This window comes from Dama dama, chromosome 33 (genome assembly GCF_033118175.1).
Source record: "Dama dama isolate Ldn47 chromosome 33, ASM3311817v1, whole genome shotgun sequence".
In the NCBI taxonomy this organism is placed as follows: domain Eukaryota; kingdom Metazoa; phylum Chordata; class Mammalia; order Artiodactyla; family Cervidae; genus Dama; species Dama dama.
In genome coordinates this window covers 38,327,831-38,355,714 of record NC_083713.1, presented here as the reverse complement: position 1 = coordinate 38,355,714, position 27,884 = coordinate 38,327,831, and the positions used below count along the sequence as shown (strand labels likewise).

General features: G+C 38.9%; 1 protein-coding gene and 1 long non-coding RNA gene across 8 annotated transcripts in view; one reads left to right on the top strand and one right to left on the bottom strand.

Moving 5' to 3' along the window:
* The window catches only part of RBMS1 (RNA binding motif single stranded interacting protein 1), a 213,243-nt gene extending 205,908 nt beyond the window's left edge, over positions 1–7,335 (bottom strand). For 3 of the 5 annotated variants that reach the window (XM_061135266.1, XM_061135264.1, XM_061135267.1), the window contains exon 1: positions 7,121–7,335. In XM_061135266.1, coding sequence (XP_060991249.1) covers positions 7,121–7,195 — 75 coding nt within the window. In that variant the 5' untranslated portion in view covers positions 7,196–7,335. The remainder of the gene's footprint in view (positions 1–7,120) is intronic. The other 2 variants (XM_061135260.1, XM_061135261.1) reach the window with 2 other exon arrangements.
* A 131-nt stretch (positions 7,336–7,466) lies between these two features.
* On the top strand, positions 7,467–26,873 carry LOC133050948 (uncharacterized). 3 transcript variants are annotated; one of them, XR_009691739.1, is made up of 6 exons: positions 7,467–7,603; positions 8,527–8,721; positions 9,475–9,590; positions 10,116–10,198; positions 10,480–10,656; positions 26,548–26,873. It is a non-coding gene; the product is annotated as an uncharacterized LOC133050948 (long non-coding RNA). The 3 variants fall into 3 exon arrangements; XR_009691737.1 differs by having other exon boundaries at positions 10,027–10,198; XR_009691738.1 differs by lacking the exon at positions 9,475–9,590 and having other exon boundaries at positions 10,027–10,198.
* The last annotated feature ends 1,011 nt before the right edge of the window (positions 26,874–27,884 follow it).

The window sequence follows — 27,884 nt, the reverse complement described above, 5'->3', positions numbered from 1 at the left end:
GCAGACACACAGTGACACCTAACAACTCCAAACACACTAACAAATTAGAAGAAATAAACATCACTTCAAATGATAAAAGTAAAATTTCCGTATCACAATTATGTCATCATTTAAGGATTATATTTCCAGCCTGTCACAACCCTAACAGGTGGGCTTAATAGCACATTTATAAGCATAAAACTAGAAACATAATAATGTAAAATAAGGTAACTGAACATGAAACTTTGAGAAGGAGTTAAGATAAAGTATGAAAAAGTGATATTCTTTAAAACTCTTAAGTAGTCCTAAGAGGATTACAGAGCAGAAAATATACAAAACAATGGTGATTATCAATTTAAGAAATTTCCATTCATTAATCTAAAGCCCATTTCTCTATAAAATTCCCAGGTTTGTTGTAACTTTTTATTAGCACTTTACCTTTTCTCACAATACACATGACAGTTTTTAATCCCACATGTGGATCAGAGAGCTTTCCTGTCACTCAGACCCTTGGTTGGTATGCTGTCTTCCTGGATGAACTATTTTGAAAATATTCTTTGCTTATGTCTTAAAATATGTCTATTCTGTCTTTGCTGGCAGCTGGACAGCAGGGACCAGATATTACACTCCCTTACCTTTGCCAATACCCAAAGCAGACAATGGTGCTCTAGGGTGACTAGGGAAATACAATCACTTCGTTAGTATTATAGCCCTTCAAGAGCCTCAGCAATTTCCCACAAACACCAGCTTAAAATTTAGCCTAATTCCAGAATAGAGTCATTGCAGGCAATCATCCACAAGACGTTGATTTTGTGTGTTTACAGTGAAAGTGTTAGTCGATCAGTCATGTCCAACTCTTTGCAACCCCGTGGACTATATATAGTCCACCAGGTTCCTCTGCCCATGGGATTCTCCAGGCAAGCATACAGAAGTGGGTAGTCATTCCCTTCTCCAGGGGATCTTCCCAACCCAGGGATTGAACCCGAGTCTCCCACATTGTAGGCATATTCTTTACCATCTGAGCCACCAGGAAAGCCACAGTACCAGATTTACAAGCAAGTTAATTTTTCATATTAGCATCTAATCTCTCTTTTAGAATCTAGGTTTTCACATATATCATCCAGAAGACTGTTATCCCTCCTCTAAAATGGCAAATGCATGCATTTAAGAATTAGCTAGAAGACAATATATGGAGAACAAGAATGTTCAGTTTTAGACTGAACATTTTCTCCTCTTGGAGGTCTAGATGTTGATTTTTGCCCCCTTTTCTTTCTCACCATCTTTGATACCTTTTTTTTCCAATGCTTGTTTGAAAATGTTAAATATTCATATAATTATGTTAAGGAGACTAGGTGCATTAAGCAAAAATAAGGAATTCAATATGTAAGATACATGTTTAGCTTGGTAGCTTGGCTGTCAACATTCTCTCTCTTTATACTTTCCCCCACATATCCACCTGATTAAGAAATGACTTAGTTTCTGTTCTCACATCTGTGTGTGTGCTCAAATCTGCATGTGTTTTTGACACATACACTCTATAAGAAGGCATTTTGCTGTGTATCATCGGACCAAACTCTGGGTGGTAAACGTCTGTGTCATCCAACTGCTGCTTCTCCCAAGGCACCAGGTTTTACCACTTACTTGTTAAAATGATACAGCAGAGAAACCAGGACATTTACATTCATTCCACATAAAATCCCCAAGCCCAAAGCTCAATTTTGAATATACAGCTTAATTGTGTACCAAATATTATGGCACTACATTTAAATCACTGACATGTCATTACTACATTTTCTTTAAGTAAAGTTACATTGAATAAAACACCTCCACTTAAGAACAACTGAGTTATGTTCCTGTTTGTTCCTGTAATATCCCAATGAATGGGATAAAAAACTAGGTAGCTAAATGTCATATTTAAGGTAATACACCACTCAGTAACACAGATAATTACAATTCTGAACAACCTGAGGCTAGTTCATATTTTAGTTATTATTTATTAAATGAATAAATGTTTTTACCACATCTGAAATATATCGGGGAAAAAAAAAAGGATTTTCTTGAAAATTAAGCAGAAAAAGTTTGGATTGTGTTGGTGGGGGCCAGTAGTAAGAGGCAAACACATGCTAAGTAACCAATTCATCACACGTAACACTCCCCTCTTTGATATAACACTATGAGATCTTTTTTTCTGGTGCCATAATCTTTAATAAAGACTGTAAAAAAAAAAGGTACTTTGATTTCATAAATTAAGCATGGACCAATTGATATGTAATTCATCTTAGTGATCTTCATAAAATGAAAGTTTTCATTACAGGAACAAGATAAATTAAAATTCAAATCAAACTATATTGAGATTTCATTAGAAAATTAGGTTGAGTTATTATATTTGTAGACTTTGGTCTATAATTTTTTTCTGGTCTAAGAAAATTTTGCATGTAGTTATTCAGAATATAATAGTCAGTAACAAGCATTTACTTAGCACCTAGTGTTCTGCAAATCAAATAAGAAATATGGACAGCTGATAGCCTTTGAAAAGAGATTCAACGTAGGATAAGGAGACCATGCTAGGGGAAAATAAACTTTAGGGAACTGAGAATCCAATAAAAAGCAAACTAGATAAGAAATCCTTCATCTCTAAAAAGAATGAATGATATTTAGGTGTCCATATCATTTTTACTTCCATTCTAGATCTTCCTCATATAATTTTTATTGGTTAAGTAAATATAGGGGAAAAAAGGAATTTTCATTTCTAGCAAATCCTTCTTTAGTAAAAAGAAAGGGGAAAAGTTACTGCTGCCTAGCATAAAGACCTAGGACTTAAAATTTCAGTCTTCATTAAGTAGGCTGGGATAATTAATAGTTCCAAGAAACTATTAAGCAAAACACAAAGACTAAGCAATATATCAAAAAGTTTGGAATTTTTTTTCATGAAAGTGTATTACATGGGAATTGCCATATCTGAATTTAAATTTGAAGCCAAGATCACCAAATATGTAAAGTATATCTGGTTATACTGATACTAAATGATTACTTTCCTCCTCCTCTTCACTTATCTTTTCCCTGTTCCATTCTAATAGTGTAAGATTTGGCTCCCAACATATAAAAAATATAGGCATTATGGAAATTCAAAAGAAATGGCTATCCAAGGGGAAGGATCCTGTAATATTTCATTATAATGCATCTTCATTTTAGCATTTCCATGATCCTAAGTCTTCCAACACTACTTCCAGATAAGCCACAATATCTCGGCCACTTATGAAAAGAAAGTGTATTCTTCATATAAAATATTGTATTAATGTACTGATGCATTTAAACAAACTTTATTCATTTCCCAAACGCAGTTACTTCTCAGGACACAAAGCACCCCAAGTCTTAACATCATGCCACTGTACCTCCAATCCACCTTAATATACTCAGTAGGTCCATGTATCAAATCATGACCCCTAATTCCCAAAGAAACAGACTGATACAATATTCATGTGGTTAAAACTAAGGAAAAATTAAGGCACTCAACAAAACATTAATGTACCCAAAAATTCAATTCAGAAAAAGTTTTTTTCCTAGTAGTTTCATTAATAGAATACCAAAGTATATTGCTCAATATTTTTCAGATTTTTAGGCTAGGTTCAGGTACCTTCTCTGGCATACACTTACACAAAAAGTTTTAAAACAAACATTTGTTTTAGAAACAAACATTTTTCTAGTATAGATCATCTCTTACACAAAACAATCTACGAATAAAGATCACAAATGAGTCAAACTGCTTGTAGATAGTACAAAATATCAGCTAACCTTTAAAAAACATTTTGTACTTCCCTTTCTTCAAAAGAACTAGAATAAGTATTTCAATTCCCATAAATATTTGTATACACGTATTGGTAGTAATATATGTCATGGTATTTTTGAAACAAACAGAATTCAAGGGTTTCCTTTACGATAAGTGAAAAGGTCTACATACAAAATTTTAATTAAAATATATCAAATTGTCAGAATGTTTCCTGTGTATCTGACAAGTAGATACCAAATTTTATTTTCAATAATACACAATGTCTCTTAGTAATTTAGAAAATCCTTCAAAACAATATGTGCTTATACTTATGAAGCTACATCAACCTCTATCTTAGAATGGATGTGTCAAGTGATAAAGAGACTCCTGCTGTGATAAGACCACCCTTACAGAGAAATACAAAAAACTCAACAAGCGTGTAAAATCAGGTTACTTGCAATCTCTGTTACTCTGCACTAAAGTATTATAAAAATTTTGGAGTCCTTCATTTCCATCCTATGTCCAGCCTTTCCACAATATCCTCTATTTTACTTTATGTTTATTGCATCTGTATTACTTTTCTTCTGCTATCAAAGCATAAAGCACACAAATATGGTCACATGCTGTAATACAGCTCCATAATTTTTTGATTACTAATTGTTAATAGAATGTAGAAGTAACTAATACGTTTCTACAGAGAAACATTACTAAATAAATTTTTCAAAACAGACTGATTGGATGATTAACATAAGAAAAATTATTTGACATATGATAACTTTTTAAAGTATGGTAACAAAACTGATTTTCAAGTGCCATTTTCATTGGTATCTATTCCTTTTGAGTAAAACGAAATCCCACCCATTTATTCTTTCTCAATTCAAAACAATCACATCCATCCCTTGATCACAAGTCTAAGTCAAATATCACTTGGTAAACGACCACACCATTCTTCAGTTTTTGATATAGCTTCCAAACAGAAGTTTCAAAACAACTCTGTCTAGCAAACACATCACTGTACTTTAAACAGTGATGCTACCTATCCCATATTTCAGGAGGGTTAGAACACAAACACACACAGAGGCAAGGATCATCACTGTAGACCACAGATAACGATGTCAGTTTATTAACTCTTTAGGTAGATTAGGTAACACTTGTTTTTAAACTAACTACAGTTCAAATCAGGTCTCTATTTTTTTTTTTAATGATTCATAATACCATGTTACCAAGAGATAGACTAGATAAGAGAGAAAAAAAGAGCTATGTGTACTCAATTATGCTTACCTAAAATCTGCATCTAGTCGCTTTACATTTTAGGAGATGCCTCTTCTTGAGATAATCAAGATTCTTTACAACAGGGAATTTAGATTTAATTATCAAACTTTGATACCATGTTATATAGGTCAAGTGAGTATGTCTGTCTTTCTCCAGAAACAAAGAGATTCAGAGTAATAGGATTTCAGATTTCAGAGTAGAAACAGCAAGATATGTTTTGAGACTGTCATTTACTGTAACACAAATCAATATTAAATGCTTTATGTAGGAAGCACACTTTCAGAAAATGGGCCCTAAAGCTTTCTGGGATCCGACCCTAATTACTAGAGCAGGCTCTTGCCGTTTGTCTCTCTCTTCAATTATTTACGGGGCGAAAAGAGCCAAATGGCATTGCATTAGCTATATTAAATGCTATGTACTTGGTTTCTAACTTACTAATGGTACATAAAAATTACTAAGGTGAATGTGCCTGTAGAAACATGGCCTTTTTTCCTTCACCTGAGTGTATGTTATTTATTATTCATAAAGTTAAGTGTTGAATAGGCTGTCCTTTAGGTACCCAATGCTGCATAATTTAAACAAATGCATTAAACATATATGATATCTAAAAGGTAGTGCATTGATTACACCTCAAAATTTCTCCAAACAACTTATATTTACAATGTAGTTCACCAAAATATGGGTACCACCCACCAGTCCCCCGAACACAAATACAGAGGGTACCACACAAAAATGAGTAATGGGTATCCTTACTGCTACCATCTTGCTGCTTTCTGGCGATTACTGAGGAGGGGGTGAAAATGAGGTCCTTGAGGGCTAAGAAATTTCAGGTCTCTATGCAGACGAGTGTCATTTTACCCACAGGGACACATACAGAACGATGATGTAGGTACATAACATGGACCACACACACTGTAAGAAAGAAATGCTTATCGAGGTTGAATCAGAGATTCTCTGCACCAGGCCTGAAATGCCCTCTGCCAGCAAGCAGGGCATGATAACAACCTTCCACAGAAAGTTCAGAGGCTGTACCCACACTTGATTCTTCTGTAATCTGGAAGGGCACCAGGAGTCCAGATAGGAGATGCTAACAGCTGACGAAATTCTTTGCATCCAACTTTCGCCCTCCCAAACTGGAAAAAAAACTTCCAAAGCAGTGAAACCCTCACTTTTCATGGACCCAATAATTTTTTTTAAATGAGTTCAGAAGGCATCAAATTCTTATAGTAAAAATAAGATAGGCCAACTAACAACGCACCCAGGGTCCCCAGAAAGCCAGGCGCAATTTGTATGACTACATGTCATCTGCTGTGTTACTCAAGCGGGTACCAAGGCCACTTCTGAGAAAGCACCACTGAAAATCGATCTGTAGGTAAACATATAAGGTAGCAGTTTTCAAAACTAAATACGAAGTCACTTCTTTCTCTGCATCGAAATCTGCCCATTGTCCCTCCTTTGCAGAAGCTACAGGGAAGATTACAAGGGACATCAATGAACGCTGAGTGAACTTTGGCCACTTTCCTACCCCAAACACCAGCGTAAAAGTAGAAATCAGTAACCAGGTGAAGTGCCACAGCGCACAAAGATCAAGGCGAGGGGCGGGCGCGCAGGGCCGGAGGCGGGGAGGGAGAAGTCCCGTCCCCCCCCGGAGCCCCAGTCATCGCGCGCGCGGGAGACTGAGGGGCGTCCCCGGGGGGCGGGAGGTTCGGCGCCACTCCGAGGGAAGCCGAGAGTTACAGCTCGCCGGGCGAGGCCCAGGACACGGGGTCGCAGATCTGCGCCGCCAGCGGGACCCGCGGCCGAGCAGCCAACGCTCGGCTAGGGGCGCCGCTCGGCCCGCGACCCTCCCCGCCTCCCGGGCCAGGAAGGGGCCGGCGGCTCTTTCCTGTCTAGTCTTTCCCCCCGAGGCTTTCTGTAACCCGATCCCCGCACTCAGTTCCGCGGGCAGCAGCCGCCCAGCGCGCCGCCCGGCTGCGCCCAGGCCAGCGCTATAGTTAGCAACCTTCCATCAACTCCACCGGGGGCGGCGGGAGCTCGCCGCTCGCCCCTCCCGGACCCGAGCAGCGCGCGCCCCGGGCGCCCCCAGTCCCCGGCGCCCCTTACCTTCGCTTGAAGATACTGGGGGTAGTAGTAGGTGGCGTACTGAGGGTACATCTGCTGTTTCCACACTTTGCCCATGAAGCTGGAAGGGAGCCTGCCGTGCAGGGTCGCGGGCAGTTTGGGGTTTCCAAGTCTCGATCTCTCCTGCCTCTCCCTTTCCGGCGGCGGCGGCGGCGGCGGCGGCGGCTGCCGCTGCTCCACCTCCCAGCCCGGACCAGACGTCCTCCTCCTCCTCCTTCTTCTCCTCCTCCTCCTTCTTCTCCTCCCAGACAGAGAGAAAGACACTGCAGAGCGCAGAGGGCACCCCGGACAGGGCGCTCCCAAGGAGTTGCCTCCCGGAGCCCGACTGCTCCGGGGCTGCCAAAGGCTGGCGCGCTGGCCGCGCTCCGCTCGGGCGAGCTGGCTGAGCGGGGCCGAGAGGTGATCAATACAAGTGGAAAGTGCTGCGGCGGCGGCGGCAGCGCTCGGTGCCAGGCGGCATCTGGGGTGGGTGCGCCCGATTGGGAGAGGGGAGAGGGGCTGGCGTGCCGAGGCCGTGGGGGAAGGGCGGCGGGGGCGGGGCTTGGGCGCCGCGGATCCGGGACCCGCTGGAGGTGAGGGCTGAGTTTTAACCACTCCTCACCTCCCGGGCTCCGCGTAGGACGGACCGAAAGCTTGGGAGCCCGGATCGCTTTGTGTTGGGGGTGGAGTGTGGGGGTAGACTGGAGGGACCCAGCTTAAGAACTGCGGAGTGGACACCTTGCTTGCTTTCATGAGTTTTTAATCTCCTTTAGGAGGAGGGGAGGAAAGAGGAGAAAGAGGAAGAAATCTGATTCATCTCTCACTTACCCCCACCCAGTGATTTTTCTTTTTTCCACAAGAGAAGAAAAATGATTTAGTGCCCAACCCCAAAGCTGCAGTGGGGACACCTGGGTTCGGTTCCCCCCATCCCCCCTCCCCAGGCCTAATTTTCTAGTTGACCTTGGGAGGGTTAGTGTCCTTCGGTTTGGTTTTCCCAGATGTGAGAGGTGAAACCCTGCCCTCCGCACAGGAGGAGGCAAAAAGCGCGGGGGGCGGGGGTGGGGGCGGGGGGTTCGCGCGCGCGCGTACACACACACACACACACACAGGCACACGCACGCACGCACACCCTCACACCAAATATACGGATCCTTCTAAGGGGGAGATGTCGCAAAGAGGCAGAATGTTATCATTAGAGGACACAATATAGACATCAGCTTTTCTCTGCCTGTTTCTAATGCTGCCAGACAGTCTGTCAACTCCCACCCAGGAGCAAGGAAACTCCCTAAGTTTGGAATATTTTAAGGCCATTTTGAAAGTCACGCTGGCATATTGTTGCAGTGTGCTTCGGTGACATATTAAAATCAATCTCTCCTTTTCTGCCTCTCTCCATCTCCTGATTGTCACAGCTCCAGACAGCCCCAGACAGCCGTGGTTCAGTTCACCATGTAACTGGATATAATTTAATGGAGTTAATTGGTCCCGGAAGCTGCCTGTAGAAGACTTTTACATTCTAGCTCAACAAGAGATAATACTAAAATGTACAAATAGGATAAGTAAGAAAGCACACCTTCAAGTTGAAGTGGTTGCACATCTAATAAAGGGTAATGAAAAATTAATTTGTTATTAAATAGACCTTGATTACTTTGTTTTGTCATTTTGGATTTCCAAGAGTCTGTTTTCATAATAGCCCAAAGGTAAATCAAGCTGAAATGAAATGCCTGATTTTGTCAAACAGTTACATTTTTATCTGATAACGTTTCAAAAAGTTTAGTAAGATACTTAAAACAATGCAATAGTGAAGTGAAACCTTTATTATCTTTATATGATTTAGACAAATTTCTAGGTTAAACATTTTGAAAAAAACAATATAAGTTCATATGAGAATATTTTGGATATGCCAAGAGGCAAATCACACTCTCATTAAAAAAAAATAATAATAACAGTTAACCCATGTGAACCCTGTAGGGAAACTAGTATTTACTGAGCTTCTGCTGTATGGTGGATCCTGTTGAGTTTAATAAGTCTGAAGAGTAGAGTAGTTCACTGTCTAGCTAGGGGTTAAAAATAGTTCTTTATACTGTTTCAGTGTGGGACCTCTTAATGTATTTGATAAGAGAATGGACATGAACTAACCAGCATTAAGAGCCTAGCAGGACTAGGAATGGTTTAGAGGAGTGACTGAAGGAAGAGAACAGATTAAGAACAATTTCAGGGGTTCTGGGCATCAGTTGATAAAAGAAATGACCAAACTTAGACTGTTCTACTTTTTTCTGGATGATGAAAATTCAGTCTGTTTTACAGAGCCCAGCAGTACACCCACAATTATGTAGACACTTGATTTATGACTGTGTTAGTATTGCAGAGCAGTGGAGAAAGAATGAGCTTTTCAATAAATGGTTTTGGGTCAACTGGCTGTCCATATGGAAAAATGAAATTGGAATCCTGTTTCACAAAAGGAGAAGAAAGAAGTGTAAGTGAATTAAAGACCTAGATGTAAAAAAAAAACTGTAAAGCTGTTAGAAGACAATATAGAAAATATTTTTATCACCTTGAAGTAGGGAATATTTCTTTAATAAGGTAACCAAGAGTGCAAAATTGATCAGTTTGACTATATTGATTAAAATTCAAAAATTGATTAAATTTGATTCATCAAAGGATTCTATAAAGAAAGTGAAAATGCAAGCCACAAAATAGTTATTTGCAATCCATATGAACTATAAAAGGCTAATAGGATATATAAAGAACTTTCTGAAATCAGCTTAAAAAAGAGAAACGTTAAAATGTGAGCAAAAGAATGAATGTGTCTATTTCATAGAGAAGGAAACACAAATGTCCCTATAATACTTGAAGAGATAGTCATGCGTGTATGCATGCTAAGTCACTTCAACCATGTCTGACTCTTTAAGACCCTATGGACTGTAGCCCACCAGGCTTCTCTGTCTACGGGATTCTGCAAGCAAGAATAGTGAAATGAGTTGCTTACGTCCTCCTCCAGGGTATCATCCCAACCCAGGAATAGAAACCATGTCTCCTGCAGCTCCTGCATTGTAGATGGATTCTTTACCCCTGAGCCACTGGGTAAGCCAAGTAATAAAGGAAGTGCAAATTTAAATAGTAAGACCATTTCACAATCACCAGATTGGCAAAAATTAAGAACTCTGAAAATATTAAGAGTAGGTGAAGATGTATAAAAGGGGGATATCTCAAGAACACTGCTTACTGGAAGAAATGTAAACTGGTACATCTGCTGCTTTAGAAAACATTTTGACTTTTCCCAATGTATTTGCATGTATCTGATGAAACAGTAATTTGACTTGTGAGTGTCCATTTCAAAGAATTTTTTCTATCTGTGTACCAAGAGAAATGTACAGGAATGTTCATCATATACTGAAAATAACGCCAATGTCTGCCACCTGTAGAATGGATAAAAAAGGCTGTGGTACATGCCTACAACGGAACATTTTGCAGCACTGAAAATGAATACGCTACAGTTAAAAACAGCAACACGGATCATCATGCAATTGATGTCGCAAGAAGTAAGTCAACATAAAGCATGATTCCATTTGTGTGAAGTTGAAAAACAGAAAAAATAACTGAATAGTATGTTGTGTAAGCATAAGTACATGAGTAGTGTTTTTAAAACTATAAAGAAAGACAAGGGGATTATAACATAAAATTCATAACAATGGTTTTCTCTGAGAGAGAAGAGTGTGATGTTCAGGGAGGGACAGAAGGGGACTTGCAGAGATGGCAATCGTTCATGTTTTGCACTGTGTTATGGACATATAACGATATATTTCAATACTTTTCTTTAAGTGGTTCCTAGACACTTCTGTATATTTACTGTATTTCATAGTAAAACATTTTGAAAACAAAATTCAACATTTAATTTTGTTTATGATCTTGTTCAAACATATACAGAAAGACTAGACCAATGATCCCTTTGTTCCTAACACCCAGCTCTAACATTTATCAACATTTTGTCATTCTTGTTTCTCTCTCTCTCCCTCCCTCCAACTCTCTCTGTCTCACATACACACAGACATTTTAATTTTTCTGAAGTGTTTTACAGCAAATCTCAAACACTATCATTTCACCTGCAACACTTTTGGTATCTACCTCTAACAAATAAGAACTTTTAAAAACAAAATATCATGATCCCCTCTAACAAAGTTGATGACCTACACTTTGTTAAGATCATCTACTACTCAGTTCCTGCTCATTTTTCTCCAGTTTCTAAAAATCACTTTTTGTAGTTCATTTGCTTGTTGTTGTTCAGTCTCTAAGTTGTATCCTTGGGAACCCCAAGAACAGTTTTAAAAAGTTCATTGGCTTAAATCTGAATGAAACAATGCATGTACATTACATTTGGTTGATGTGTCTCTTAAGCTTCTTTTACTATATAAAAGTTCACCCCTACTCACTTTCTAAATTGATGTTTATTTGTTAAAGAAATTGAGTCATTTGTCCTATAGAATTTCCTCCATGGCTTATTCCAACCTCATGGTGTCATGTAAAGTTGAAAGTTAGTTACAGAGGTTTAATTACATGCAGATTCACTTTTTGGGGGGGCAAAGAGCAATTCATAGGTGGTGCTAAACACACATAGTGGTGTGATGTCTGTCACATCCACAGAGACACATGATGTCTGGCTGTCTCAGTTTTAGTGATATTAAGATCAATCAGAAGTTCAGGTAGTATCAGTTTTATTTTTCCATTAAAAAGTCCCATGGTTTTAGTAGTCATTCATGAGTGTTACCTCAATCCGTTATTTCAGTAGGAGTTATAGAACTGTGGGTTTTATAGTTTTTCCATTCCTTCTGTACTTATTAGTTGGAAATTGTCTATGGAGAAGAATTTTTCTCTCTTCAATTCTTGGTTAACTTGAATACAATTAGTACAGGCAGAGCAGGATAAATTTCCCCTTATTCACCAAGTTTCAGAATAATAAGTTGATGCTGTAAGAAACTCCAAAGCTTACAGTTTTAAGTAACAACATTCTGAACTTACGGATTTTTATATGTTTGATTTGTTTCAATCCACCACAATCATTATTCTTGTTATGCTCAAGCTGTCCCATTTTTCAGCCAATGGGAAACCCTGGCTTTTTTTTTTTTTTTTTTTACTAGATTGCAATAGTCTTTGACATGGGTTCAGAGAATGAGATGGGAGATGGTTGCATGGCATCATCGACTCAGTGCACATGAGTTTGAGCAAACTCTGGGAGACAGTGAACCACAGGAAAGCCTGGCATGCTACAGTCCATGGAGTCACAAAGAATCAGACACAACTGAATGAGTGAACAACAACAGATAGTCTTTGATAGATTTTTTGCTTTCTAGCATAAGATTGTCCTAGGTTCTTGTACAGCTCATGCCTCAACCTGGATCAGCTATTTCTCTTAAAAAAAAAAAAAAAAAAAAAAAGAGCCCACATGAGCTTGCTCTTAATAATCTTTTTAATATGAAAAATTTTTTGAATGTGTTTTATCTTTATTACATTTGGGGGCAGGAGCTCATGAGCTATTCTTTATGAAATTTGTGCCAAGATGATCCTTAGGAGAGCATGAGCTATTGAATGAGTTTCTTCAAGAGAAGTTATATATTTATACCTTCACCAACATTTAAGAAGCATCCTCTATGAGCAGGACACTGGGGATATGGTGTTCACCTGCATGGAATATACAGCCCAGTGAGACAGACAGAGATAAAACAATAATAAATTGTGATAAACTCTTTGAAGAAACCAGCAAGCTAATGGGAGCAGAGTAACTTTGTGGGAGTTGGGTTAGGAATTTTAAGTAGTCAGGGAGAACCACTTAGAGGAGACATGATGAATGAGAGTGGGTCAGCCATAAGAAACTTGTACAAGGTGAAAGGTGGGGGTGATGTCCTTGTAGAAACAACCCCAAGTTAAAGATTTAGAGGCATGCATTGTCCCATCCAAGCTCTCCAATCTGGTTTAACTTATAACCAAAAGTAAACTGTTTCTTTTTTAATTGCAGTGAATCAGAAGTGAATCAAACAAATGAGCACTGATGAATGCCTTTGTTCTAATGTCAGAGAGTACTGAAATAATTGTTGGATAAAATTGGAAATTTTGTTACAAAAAGTCCCTGTGCTACAGCATCAGTAAATTGGAAATGGGTTTTAGGTTCATTAGAAGGACTTCATGTAGAACTTGGAGAATTTGCTTCCACACTAGGTGACTAAGTGATGTCTGTAACACATTTACTGAACACTTAAGACAGAAAGGTCATATAGCTTTTGCAAGGTGAAAGTGGAACTGACATGCATGTTAGAGTCCTTAGAGGGTTAAACAAACAGGAGAGTAGATAAAAGGGAATCAGTGGTCGTAATGTACAATGGAGTTTTGTCTTGAATAGGGAATTGTTTTACAGTCTTCAGGGAAGGTATGTATAAATCATTGTCTAGCCTGATGTTTCTCATGTATTTATCCAAAGACCTTATTTTGTGGAGTCCTGTCTTAAGAAACTGAAGTTTTGCTACTTTTTAAAGTGGGAATATACTTTAACATTTCTTCCATCAAAGTGAAACACAAATTTAAAAATTCATAGAATGTATCCCTTATACTCCATCGGAGTTTGAGAAGCGTTGCTTAGTTCACAGGTTTTTTTTTTTTTTTTTTTAATCACAGCTCAAAATTCTCTCCCTGACTAGACCTTCCCATTTTCCCAGATTCATTTCCCTCTACTACATCGCCTTGTGACTTGCAGTTCTTTCCTCACCTCCATGCCTGCGCCTTCTAAACTCACCAAATTGTTGGACATCTCCAACCAACTTTGGCTTATGCACCTGCCTGGAGGGTCTTTTACCTTTCTTCATGTGGTCTACTCTTTTTGTTTAAGACAGCCCATCATGACTTCCTTCAACCACCAGGTTGGACTGAATGCCTCTCCATGGCACCCAGTCTGAACCTCTCTCTGAACAGCAATTATCCAATTAACATGCACATTCATTGGAGGCAATCTCCAGAACTTGTGATAAGAAATGTTCTTTAAATACTCAAAGGTCCCTTCCAATTTAGAAATTCAGTGATTTTTCTGATTTGCAAGAGTGGCTGTGTACACACAGTCACTTCCTGATATGTTACAACCCACACATCCCTTCCTTGCCCCAGTGTATTTTAGACCAATAAAAGGAACACAAATATTTCCAACAGCAGGAGCAAAACTTCAGAAAGACCTTCCTTCAAGAAGTGAAATAGACAAAAAGTATACATGAATTAAAAATCATATTTGATAAATTTATTAATAAGGGCTAAAACTGGGCACAACTGAGGAACTCAGTTATAGTAAATATTGAATAATATCAATGATGGCAAACTACTAATTTTAAATTTAGCAATAATACATGGAGATGGATGCTGCTATCCAAGAATGTGGTAGAACTAAGGACTTAGTGGATCATCAGGGACATACATTCCCCCAATCAGCCCTGCTGAGTGGTCTATAAACAAGTGTTCGCCTCTTTATTACCATAGCCCAGATAATCGTCTCCACAAAAAGGTGAATGAAATAATTTATAGTGAATTAATTCATTAAGTTAGTGAGCACCGTTAGTATGCAATGGTTGGCCTCTAGAGGCAAGTCAAGACTTAGACCCCGTCGTCAAAGATCAAGATTTCATAATTTGCATTCTCTAGCTGATCCCGTGAATGTATTTGTAAACAGGCTGCTGATAAGTATTAATATAACCTTTGGTAATATTAAAGTCCCAAATAAGTAGACATTTTCAAAAGTTCAGGGAGTAAGCCAGCTGAATGGGAAGGGGAAATTTTTAAATTCACGTTATGGTCTGTTTTCTTTCTGAATAAGCTAGCAGTCCTCAAGTTGCTATTGGTTAGAAATGTGGGTTTTTGTGGAGGCCAATATTTCCTAAAGATAGATTTTTATATTTATGCCTTGCTTTCCAGATTTTTTTTAAAGTTTTAGATAAAACTTAGAGACATGATTTTTAAAAAATGTTTTACAAGGACCAACAAAATCATGTTATTAAGCATGTGTCAACTGAGGGTTATTTTTTTCAACTGTAATTTCACTTTTTAAAATAGCCTGACCCTTGCAGCAATATGTTTAGATGCCTGTGTGAGGTAGGCTGTGGTTTCATGATTTCATCGTCAGAAGAGGTCAAGAAAGGGTGGCTGTGCTCCTAATATTTTAAGGCTCTCTGTTAACTAGAGGATATTTCAAGTGTTTTAATAGAACTTCTGAGGAGGTATCAGGAAAGAGTGAGAAGAGAATTTTTGCCTTTCCCTAATTCTTTCCTCCTTTCTCCTTCCCTCCCTCCCTCCTCTTTTTCTTTCTCCACTATTTAGTAGTTTCAACTCTTCTGTCTTTGAGATTTTTTAAAAACATTTTAAAATGAGATGGTATGATGTTCTAAAAGCTGAGATGTAACCCCAGTGTATATATATATACATTATACATGTATATGCATATATGTATACACACATGTACACTTTTCAATGCAGTTCTGAAAATATATAGCATGTGTTTCAATACTACATGGAAGTATTTGATAAAAATAGAAGCCCAAGACTGTAAATTCTATCAATATTTATCTACCAGAGCATGGGCTCTCTGAGTATAGATGATCAGTGAGTCAAAGTGGAAGGCTCTGTTACTTCTGTTTACTTGAGGGCACTGTGGAATTAGAAAGCTGGGGAAGAAAGAATACACAGGGGAGCATCATCTTTAGCTTCTTTGTGTGTTAGTAGCTCAGTCGTGTCCAACTCTTTGTGACCCCATGGACTGTAGCTGGCCATGGAATTCTGTCCATAGAATTCTCCAGGCAGAAATGCTGGAGTGGGTAACCATTTCTTTTTCCAGGGGATCTCCCTGATCAGGGATCAAACCTGGGTCTCCCACATTGCAGGCAGATTCTTCACCATCTGAGCCACTAAGGAAGCTCTTAACTTCTTTAACACTTGTAAATTTTCCAAATCTAAATTATAGTTGAATTCTCAGCAATACTTTGTTTTCTTTCTAAAGACTTGTAGTGTTATCTCGATTTTATCACCATCATTGCTGTCACAATTATTTTGGAATTATTTTAACATTATATTTACTTTTAGATTTACTTTTGGCAGCACCATGTGGCTTGGGAGATCTTAGTTCCCCAACCAGAGACTGAACTTGGGCCCTTGGCAGTAAAAGTGCAGAGTCCTAACCACTGGATCGGCATGGACTTCCCCATAATTACTTTTTAATTTACAAACCCCCCACACATTAGTTACCTCATTTGATCCTCACTGAAATCCTTGCAGGCAGACATTGTTATTAAAGAGTATAGTCTTCAGAGTCAGACGCCCAGGTTTAAAGCTGACTGTTCCCCTACCTGGCTTGAAATGTGTGAAAGGAGATTGTTGAGAGGATTAAGTGAGTTGATATAAAGCATTTAAACTAATGCCTGGTAAAAAGTAAGCACTTATAAAAGTATTCATTACTATTAGTTCTTTTATATATTAAAAAAAAATCTCAGAGATATTAAATAATTGTCCTAAGGTAGTTATTTATGGTAAGTTAAAAATCTAGGGCAAAATCCTAGATTTTTAAAGTATTGTTAAAAGCCCTACTTTTAAGTATTGTTCAGTACTAGCTTGTTACTTAGATTACTTTTCCTTTAAGATTTCTTTCCTCCTTCCCCTCTTTCTCTTTTTCATCCCATTCTTTCTCTCATCTTTTTCTTCCCCTTCATCTTCTCCTTTCTCTCTGTTTTCTCTTCCTTCTCCTAGTCCTACCATTACCCTAATCACCTCTTCCACCACTGGTGCCACCAACGTTATCACCAGAAACACTAGCGTGATGAACTAGACTGACAATGAATTTGAAAGGAACTCATGCTGATAAATTTCTTTTTAATGGGCTGATGGAGAATGAAAGTAGGAAAGAGGGAAGAAAGGAAGGAAGAAAAATGTCATTTTAGTTGATAATCATACTATGCTATATATTTAACTTGTAGTTATGGTCTCTAATTTATTTATAAAAAACAATGTCTGAGGTGAAAAACATTCTTGAAAAGATTAACAGCAGTTTAGACACTGAAGAAGAAAAGATTAGTGAACTTGAACAGTTAATAATAGAAGCTATCCAAGATGAAAAATGTTAATAAATGCAGAACACTAAACTGTGCTAATGCTAAGAATATAAGTGGATAATTTATATAAAATTGTTATCTAGAAAAATATGGAAATGCTTGTGTAAAAATTATACAAGTATGTGAGTTAGGGTATTGCAATAGTGGGTAGTTTTGCTGCTGCTGTTTCTTTAATTTTCAATGTTTATTCATTCCATTATTTATCACATGCCTATAGGGTGGCCTGACACTGTGTTTATCAACAGGAAACTAAAGGAAAATTAAAATATAGTTCCTGTCCTTGAGAGATTCTCAGTCTAGTAGTAAAAACAGACATGTAAACATATTTGCTATCAAGTGTGGTGAGCTGGTTAAGGAGGAAGCACTTTATTTAGACTGAGGATGTCCAATGAAGCTTCTTTAAGAAGAGACATTTTTAGCTATAGTTTATGGGGGGGGGGGGAAGGAATTCGCTAAGTACGTAAGGATACAACTGGAATGGAGTAGGAGTAGAGTTAAAGGAGAATTGGAAAATTCTACACAAAAGATAAGTTTATGCAAAAGTGTTGGAGAACTACAAATCTTTCATTATGACTCAAGTTCTAAGTGCATGTAGAGGTGAGTAGAGATTTGAAGCTGAAAAGGCTAAGTAGGGGCTAGATCATGACAATCTTATTAGAATACTACTGTGCAATGAGTGGAAATTTCCAATATTTCCTGCATAGACAACATGAATTTGTAAATCACTTGGGCTTTATTCTGTAGGTATAAGGGAGTTATTAGGGGTTTTATACAGTCTGTGTTGCAGTCTGAGTTACAAGGTCAGATTTAAGATAAGAAAGATTACACTGTCATCAATATGGTAGATAGACTCAATGGCAATGGGGAGATTAGAATCAGAAACTTCAGTTATTTCAGGGAAGAGATGACAATGGCTTAATCTAGAGTCAGGATATATATAAGCAATGGGAGCTGTCCATTCTGGGTGTAGGTAGTAAGACAGTGTGATGATAATGATGAAACACTCCTCCCTGAAAAAAAATCTTTTGTTTGTCTAAGTTCTAAATAATTGCCATGGTTATTGCTTACTTTTCAGTTCAGTTCAGTTCATTTCAGTCGCTCAGTTGTATCTAACTCTTTGCGAACCCATGGACTGCAGCATGCCAGGCCTCCCTGTCCATCACCAACTCCTGGAGTTTACTCAAACTCATGTGCATTGAGTCAGTGATGCCATCTAACCATCTCATCCTCTGTCGTCCCCTTCTCCTCCTGCCCTCAATCTTTCCCAGCATGAGGGTCTTTTCAAATGAGTCAGTGCTTTGCATCAGGTAGCCAAAGTTTTGGAGTTTCAGCTTCAATATCAGTCCTTCCAATGAATATTCCAGACTGATTTCCTTTAGGATTGACTGGTTGGATCTCCTTGCAGTCCAAGGGACTCTCAAGAGTCTTCTCCAACACCACAGTTCAAAAGCATCAATTCTTTGGTGCTCAGCTTTCTTTATAGTCAAACTCTCACATCCATACATGCTTACTGGAAAAACCATAGCCTTGACTAGATGGACCTTTGTTGGCAAAGTAATGTCTCTGCTTTTTAATATGCTGTCTAGGTTGGTCATAACTTTTTTTCCAAGGAGTAAGAGTCTTTTAATTTCATGGCTGCAGTCACCATCTGCAGTGATTTTTTGAGCCCCCCAAAATAAAGTCTCTCACTGTTTCCATTGTTTCCCCATCTATTTTCCATGAAGTGATGGGACCGGGTGCTATGATCTTAGTTTTCTGAATGCTGAGCTTTAAGCCAACTTTTTCACTCTCCTCTTTCACTTTCACCAAGAGGCTCTTTAGCTCTTTGCTTTCTGCCATAAGGGTGTTGTCATTAGTGTACGTGAGGTTATCAATATTTCACCTGCCAATCCTGATTCCAGCTTGTGCTTCCTCCAGCCCAGCGTTTCTCATGATGTACTCTGCATGTAAGTTAAATAAGCAGGGTGACAATATACAGCCTTGACATTCTCCCTTCCCGATTTGGAACCAGTCTGTTGTTTCATGTCCAGTCCTAACTGTTGCTTCCTGACCTGCATACAGATTTCTCAAGAGGCAGGTCAGGTAGTCTGGTATACCCATCTCTTTCAGAATTTTCCACAGTTTGTCATGATCCACATAGCCCAAGGCTTTGGCATAGTCAATAAAACAGAAATAGATTTTTTTCTGGAAGTCTCTTGCTTTTTTGATGATCCAAAGGATGTTGGCAATTTAATCTCTGGTTCCTCTGCCTTTTCTAAATCCAGCTTGAACATCTGGAAGTTCACAGTTCATGTATTGTTGAAGCCTGGCTTGGAGAATTTTGAGCATTACTTTGCTAGCATGTGAGATGAGTGCAATTGTGCAGAAGTTTGAGCATTCTTTGGGATTGCCTTTCGTTGGGATTGGAATGAAAACTGACCTCCTCCCGTCCTGTGGCCACTGTTGAATTTTCCAAATTTGGTGGCATATTGAGTGCAGCTCTTTCACAGCATCATGTTTTAGGACTTGAAATAGCTCAACTGGAATTCCATCACCTCCACTAGCTTTGTTCGTAGTGGTGCTTCCTAAGGCCCACTTGACTTCACATTACAGGATGTCTGGCTCTAGGTGGGTGATCACACCATCGTGATTATCTGGATGGTGAAGATCTTTTTTTGTTTGGTTCTTCTGTGTATTCTTGCCACCTCTTCTTAACATCTGCTTCTGTTAGGTCCATACCATTTCTGTCCTTTATTGTGCCCATCTTTGCATGAAATGCAAGTTTTCTTAAAGAGATCTCTAGTCTTTCCCATTCTGTTGTTTTCCTCTATTTCTTTCTTTTTTCCCATTTATTTTTATTAGTTGGAGGCTAATTACAATATTGTAGTGGTTTTTGCCATACATAGGGGGGGATCGGGATGGGGAATACATGTAAATCCATGGCTGATTCATGTTAATGTATGGCAAAAATCCTCTATTTCTTTGCACTGATCACTGAGGAAGGCTTTCTTGTCTCTCCTTGCTATTCTTTGGAACTCTGCATTCAAATGGGAATATTTTTCCTTTTCTTATTTTCTTTTGCTTCTCTTCTTTTCACAGCTATTTGTAAGGCCTCCTCAGACAACCATTTTGACTTTTTGCATTTCTTTTCCATGGGGATGGTCTTGATCCCTATCTCCTGTACAATGTCACATACCTCCATCCATAGTTCATCAGGCACTCTGTCTATCAGATCTAATCCCTTGAATCTATTTGTTACTTCCCCTGTATAATCATAAGGGACTTGATTTAGGTCATACCTGAATGGTCTAGTGGTTTTCCCTACTTTCTTCAATTTACATCTGAATTTGGCAATAAATAATTCATGACCTGAGCTACAGTCATTTCCCGGTCTTGTTTTTGCTGACTGTATAGAGCTTCTCCACCTTTGGCTGCAAAGGATATAATCAATCTGATTTTGGTGTTGACCATCTGGTGATGTCCATGTGTAGTCTTCTCTTGTGTTGTTGGAAAAGGGTGTTTGCTATAACCAGTGTGTTCTCTTGGCAAAACTCTATTAGCCTTTGCCTTGCTTCATTCTGTACTCCAAGGTCAAATTTGTTACTCCAGGTGTTTTTTGACTTTTGCATTCCAGTCCCCTATAATGAAAATGACATCTTTTGGGGGTGTTAGTTCTATAAGGTCTTGTAGGTCTTCACAGAACCATTCAACTTCAGCTTCTTCAGCATTGCTGGTTGGGGCATAGACTTGGATTACCATGGTATTGAATGGTTTGCCTTGGAAACAAACAGAGATCATTCTGTCGTTTTTGAGATTGCATCCAAGTACTGCATTTCAGACTCTTTTGTTGACTGTGATGGCTACTCCATTTCTTCTAAGAGTTTCTTGCCCACAGTAGTAGATATAATGGTCATCTGAGTTAAATTCACCCATTCCAGTCCATTTTAGCTTGCTGATTCCTAAAATGTTGATGTTCACTCTTGCCATCTCCTGTCTGACCACTTCCAATTTGCTTTGATTCATGGAGCTAACATTCCACGTTCCTATGCAATACTGCTCTTTACAGCATCGGACTTTGCTGAGTTTTAATCATTGTATCTGTTATATATTGCTGCTTAACAAAGTACCTCAACTTTAGCAGTTTAAACAACATACAGTCATTATTTCACATAGTTTCTGATGGTCAAGAATTTGGGAGGGGCTTATCAGTATCTTCCCACTTCCCTAGTGGCTCAGACAGTAAAGCATCTGCCTGCAATGTAGGAGACTTGGGTTCAATCGCTGGGTCGGGAAGGTCCTCTGGAGAAGGAAATGGCAACCCACTCTAATACTCTTGCCTGGAAAATTCCATGGATGAAGGAACCTGGTGGGCTACAATCCGTGGGGTCACAAAGAGTTGGATACGACTGAGTGACTTCACTTTCTTTCTATCAGTATCTTTGAACTTGTGCTCCATTGTAATCTCAAACCCTTTTATTAATGGTTTGTCTAGATTATTTCTCCTGTTACATCAGCAGGGTATCTCAGTTTCAGGGCACGTGTTAATTAATCTTACTTTGTACTTTTCTCAGAATTTTTTGTTTATACATATCTCTAATTTGCAAAGAACACTTTCAGTTTTCTTCCTGTATTTATGTGTGTGTGTGTGTGTGTGTTAATCTTGTCATATTCCTAACCACACCAGAACTGAGAATTTTCTCAGTTCCATTTTGTTACTGATAAGGAATGTTGACAACATTGGGAACCTAAAATTCACCCCAGTGTGGTAGTTTTCTATTAGACTGACACTAAGTTGATCACCTGCACTTCGGTGGGTTGGGGTGGGGGGTGGAGGGGCATTCAGTTCAGTCACTCAGTCGTGTCCGACTCTTTGTGACCCCATGAATCGCAGCACACCAGGCCTCCCCGTCCACCACCAACTCCCAGAATTTACTCAAACTCATGTCCATTGAGTCGGTAATGCCATCCAGCCATCTCATCCTCTGTCATCCCCTTCTCCTCCTGCCCCCAATCCCTCCCAGCATCAGGGTCTTTTCCAATGAGTCAACTCTTTGCATGAGGTGGCCAAAGTATTGGAGTTTCAGCTTCAGCATCAGTCCTTGCAATGAACACCCAGGACTGATCTCCTTTAGGATGGACTGGTTGTATCTTCTTGCAGTCCAAGGGACTCTCAAGAGTCTTCTCCAACACCATAGTTCAAAAGCATCAATTTTTTGGTGCTCAGCTTTCTCCACAGTCCAACTCTCACATCCATACATGACCACTGGAAAAACCAAAGCCTTGACTAGACGGACCTTTATTGATAAAGTAATGTCTCTGCTTTTTAATATGCTATCTAGGTTGGTCATAACTTTCCTTCCAAGGAGTGTCTTTTAATTTCATGGCTGCAGTCACCATCTGCAGTGATTTTGGAGCCCCCCAAAATGGGGGGCATTACTCCCTATCAAATTGCATTTCTAGGATGGCTTGAACCTTTTTATGTTTGCAACTTTCCCACTTTAATGGATAGTAGAGCAAAGGCAAGACTTGTCTGGTAGACTAAATCCCAGTTCAGGGAAACCTTAGTGATTTGCATTTCCTGCAGGTACACTGCAGAATGCAGTGATTGTAAGCCATCCAGTATTTGTCAAGCCTTTCTGTGTTTGGTATATATTGTGATTGACACAGCAACAATAATGAAATGCGAGTAATCCTGTGCTGTCAAGATACTTTAGATGGATTTCCCTGTATTTGGGAGATGTCTGGCCTAGTGAGAGGAGGAAATCTAATCTAGCATTCAGAAAGACTATATCTGCACTCTGATGTCTAGAAGGAAGTAGGTTCGACTTCTGGGTAATGCAATTACATGGGAGTAGTGTTTACTGCTGTGGAATTATTAAAATATTCCAACTCTTTGAAAGATATGTCTCTTACGTACTTGAAGGGTAGTTAACACTCTTTAATGAATGTCATGCAAGGAGTCAAGATTATATGTGTGTTCAGTCGCTCAGTCGTGTCCAACTCTGCGACACCATGAACTGTAGCCAGTCAGGTTCCTCTGCTAAGGAATTTTCCAGGTGATAATACTGGAGTGGGTTGCCATTTCCTACTCCAGGCATCTTCCTGACCCAGGGATCAGACCTGAGTCTGTTGTGTCCCCTGCATTGGCAGCCAAATTCTTTGCCACTGCACCACCAGGGAAGCCCAGAGTCAAGATTACTTGGTGGGTTATTAGCATGGATGGGGAATGGGCAAAGTGTAGTTTGATCAGGGCACCCCTGACTTACCAGGATCCAGCCTGAAAAACAGCCATTTTCTATGACTTCCTGAAGGTCCAGCTTGCATTTAACTTCCATGGATCTTTCACACTTCATAGCTCTTGTACACTGTCAACCACTTACTAAATGTTTCCTTACCTAATCCTGTCTCAATCACCCGCTTTGTAGGTTACTATCTTTGCATTTCAGATGCGAAGACAAAGACTGTGTGAGGTTGCCTCTTGCCCAAGGCTTCAGAATGGAGGAATCAGGATTTGAACTGAGTTTCTACTCAATGCATTATGCGTCAATATTTCACTTTAAGCAAACAGCCAGTGGAACATATAAATGGTGCAGTTAATTTTATAATTAATCTTGAGATTAATGAGCATGTTTATGTAAGTTTTCTGTAACATTGTGTTATCAGCTATTACATTTTTAAAAAGTTAAAAAATTTTTTTTGCCCAAGCCATGGGGCATGTGTAGGATCTTGGTTCCCTGACTAGTGATCAAACCCAATGCCCCCTGTATTGGGAGCATGAAGTCTTAACCACCAGATCACAGGAAATTTCCTCAAGCCTTAACTTATAAAAGCATATTCTGGTCTTAATTCAGATATATTTATAATTTTTATATAGTATAGAATCTTTGGCAAATGCACAATTTCTAGTTCTACTTTTCTCATATAACTTTTCATTTACATTTCCCCAAGTTGTATAGTTTTTACAGTTATAATTTTAGTAGCTACACAATGATACAGTTAATAAATACTAAAGAATTTAAAAAAAAATTCTTAATGTAGTGAAAATTAAAACAATATCACACAAATACACCTCATTTTGGGCTTCACTGGTGTCTCAGATGGTGAGGAATCCGCCTGCAATGCAGGAGACCTGGGTTTGATCCCTGGGTCGGGAAGATTCTCCTGGAGAAGGGAATGGCTACCCACTCCCAGTATTCTTGCCTGGAGAATCCATGGACAGAGGAGCCTGGTGGGCTACCGTCCATGGGGTCATAAAGAGTTGGACACGACTGAGTGACTGACACTCACTCATACACCTCCTTTTGGGAAAACCAGAATTCTGGACAAACAAAAAAAGCAAAACAGAGGGTGAGTATTTTCGTAAGGAAAGGACTCAATATAGAAATCCTTTAAATAGTAACGCTCCCCTGGGTCCCCAGGAGATTTGGTTTCCTAAAATTAAGAGTTACACACTTTTGTGAAGGGCTTCCTAAGACTGGATAATTTCTGAGATCGTTTCTAGCACATGATGACTAATGCATTGATTGGGTAAAACGAGGCCACCCATTTATTCTAGGGTTATTCAGTTGCAGAAAGCTACAGGAATGAAGGATGTGTTTACTTCTCAGGCTCTGGTGGGTCAATAAAAACTCGGAAGGGTTTTTCTCTCATTTACTCCCACAGTGCCGAATCCAAGGGCTTTTAGGCTCCTAGTGTCCGCAGTATGTCAGGAACGGTGTGCGGTCATCTATTCTTGTCCATTCTCCTGCCTCTAGTCAGACCACACCCAAACCCGCCGGACAGAGAAGAGCCTGCCCTATTTTTAACAGGACCCAGACACTGGGAGCATTTCTCCTTCCTCAATAACCCCATTTCAAATCCAGTCCACACTTCCAGTGTACTTTTAGCAATTAACAGAGGGCCTCCATAAACTTCTTACACATTTCCATCTAATACAAGAGATATTTTCCAAAAATTTAAAATTAAGGAAATAATAAATATGGATCAAGTAGAAAACAAGGTGTATTTTAGATTGTCTGTGACTTTAAATATACTAGTATAATGTCATATTATGTTGTAGGATTAGGATGTGTGTGTGTGTGTGTGTGTGTGCTCAGTGGTGTCTGAGTCTTTGCGACCCCGTGGACTATAGCCTACCAGGCTCCTCTGTCCATGGAATTTTCCAAGCCAAGAATACTGGAATGGGTTGCCGTTTCCTTCTCCAGGCATCTTCCCAACCTAGGGATTGAGCCCACATCTCCTGTGCCTCCTGCATTGTCAGACAGATTCTTTACCACTGTGCTACCTGATTAGGATATGCAACGGCAGATATGTTTTCCTGATATCCCGACTTCTGTAGGTGTAAATATGTATCTTAAAAATCTTAAGACATTTGACTGGGAATATATAAGTTTATCTATGAGAGAAGATGCTATACTTTTTGCCTAAAACCTCCCCACCCCACCAAAGATTTCATTTTTTGCTTAGTGAGATTCAGTTATATTTAAGTAAGATTTATTTGAACAAGGTTGTATTTAAGATACATAGTAATGAAAACCACTCTACCCTCTTCCACATGCAAACTATCTTTGTTCAATGAGGTCAGATTGCTTTGGGGGAATAATCACTATTAACCACTCTGCTGGTGTGTTGTTAATTGTCTCCCATCAGATTTTATTTAATTCTTACACATATTAGGAAGCTGAAAATTTTGAGGAAATGTAAAAGGACAAAGATTAGTCAAGGATAGAAGTGACCACTTTAACTCATACCTGATCAACATCCATTTTTTGAAATGTTTTCCATCCAGCCTCCTCCCAAAATCAAATGCTTTTTTGATATTGCAGGGGGATATTTCTTTATATGTGAGGACATACTTTCTTAAGGCTTCCTGCATTACTGCTGTAGATTCAGCTAAGTTATTTTATAAATTTATTCTATCAAAGTTGATCTGTTGTCTTCCTTTTATATCAACATTCTGACAGGCCTGGTTTCCTCATTTTATTTTTCTTAGATAATTTCTATTTTGAAGAATGTAAACAAACACCAAGCACTTTTCCTCAGTCCTGTCTGCTTTTGTCTGTATTCTTTTTTCCTTTGGACTGGGGCTAATATGTGGCCACATGTGCTAGATAAGAGTTCTTTATCAGATGCAGCCATTCCTCACTTGATTAATTTTGCTATGGGTAAAACAGAATGTGATTTCTAAGTTCCTCTGGCAGTCGCAGTCTAAAGCTTCTCCTGCCCTTAAATAATCTTAATTTGTGTATGGTAAAGTGGAGTATGTCTTGGTTGAAATTATTGTTTTTGTTTTTTAAACCATTCATGCTACAGCGTTTCCTGTCTTTTTAGGGTCGTGTCTTCATATTTGGGCTCCTCCAAGTGGCTCAGCGGTAAAGAACCTGCCTGCAATGCAGGAGTCGCAGGAGCCACGGGTTCGATCCCTGGGTCGGGAAGATCTCCTGGAGGAGGGCATGGCTATCCACTCCAGTATTCTTGCCTGGAGAATCCCATGGACAGAGGAGCCTGGCGAGCTACCGTCCATAGCGTCACAAAGAATTGGAAACAACTGAAGTGATTTAGCACACATGCACTTCATATTTATGAAAAATGGTTACTATCACTTTGGCAGACTGTCTTTTCCCATGAATAATATCAATAAAACCCTCACGACAGAGGCACAATTTTATTTTTCATGTTATAGCAATGACATAGCAATTTTGGTCCAAATTGCATTAATGAGAAAAAGAAGGAAATAGTCTGAATTAGATAGCATTTTTTTAAAAGTGGAAAATAAGATATCTTTCTTATCAGGTGCTGCTATGAAATTTTGTATTTTATCAGCACTCAAGTCTATGACCAATAAATATTACTAAATGGTTAATATGTCTACCGACTCAGAAAATTTACCCAAAATATATTTGCTGATCATTTCAAACTACAGTGCAGTCTCTTTACATTGTATGTGCAGATGGCTTGGTGGGTGGGAGTTAGGAAATAGATTTGGACCCTTGTTCTTTTATTTATTTCCTATGTGACCCTTGGCAAAATACTTAACCTCTGTGTGCCTCAGTTTCCTCATTACAAAATGAGGGAAGATAAAATCATTATGCTGCACACCTTAAACTTACACAGTGGTATGTGTCAATTATATCTCAAAAAAACTAGAAAAATGAGGCTAATACCTTCTTACTTAAAAGTTGTGATATTAATGAATTTAAATAAATATATATTTCATTCATATCACATGAATATTATAATATCACTTATTTTGTAAGTCTATATCATTGAGTATTATTTACCTGGTAAATAATATATATGTTAGCTAGTATTACTAATTTTAAAATGTGATATTTCATTGCTGCAATTATTATACTGATCTTGGACATAGACAAAAATTACAGTGTTTGAAAGTGATTGCCCAGAGAATAGGAGTTCTTCAGAGAAATTCCAAACAGCACAGAAACTCTAGAAGATGTGCAAATATGAAGAAAAGAATTTATCCTTTACTGAGCACAGTTACTACTATTTTGTAATTAAATGAATCTTAACTCTCATGAAGAGTCACAGAACAAACTCTGACTTTTTTGAGATGTCCAGAGTTGGCGTGACCTCACCAATCAGCAGAAGTCAGGATGGATGGGGAATCATATTCCAAACTCACTTTAATTTAAGGGGACCTGAAAATT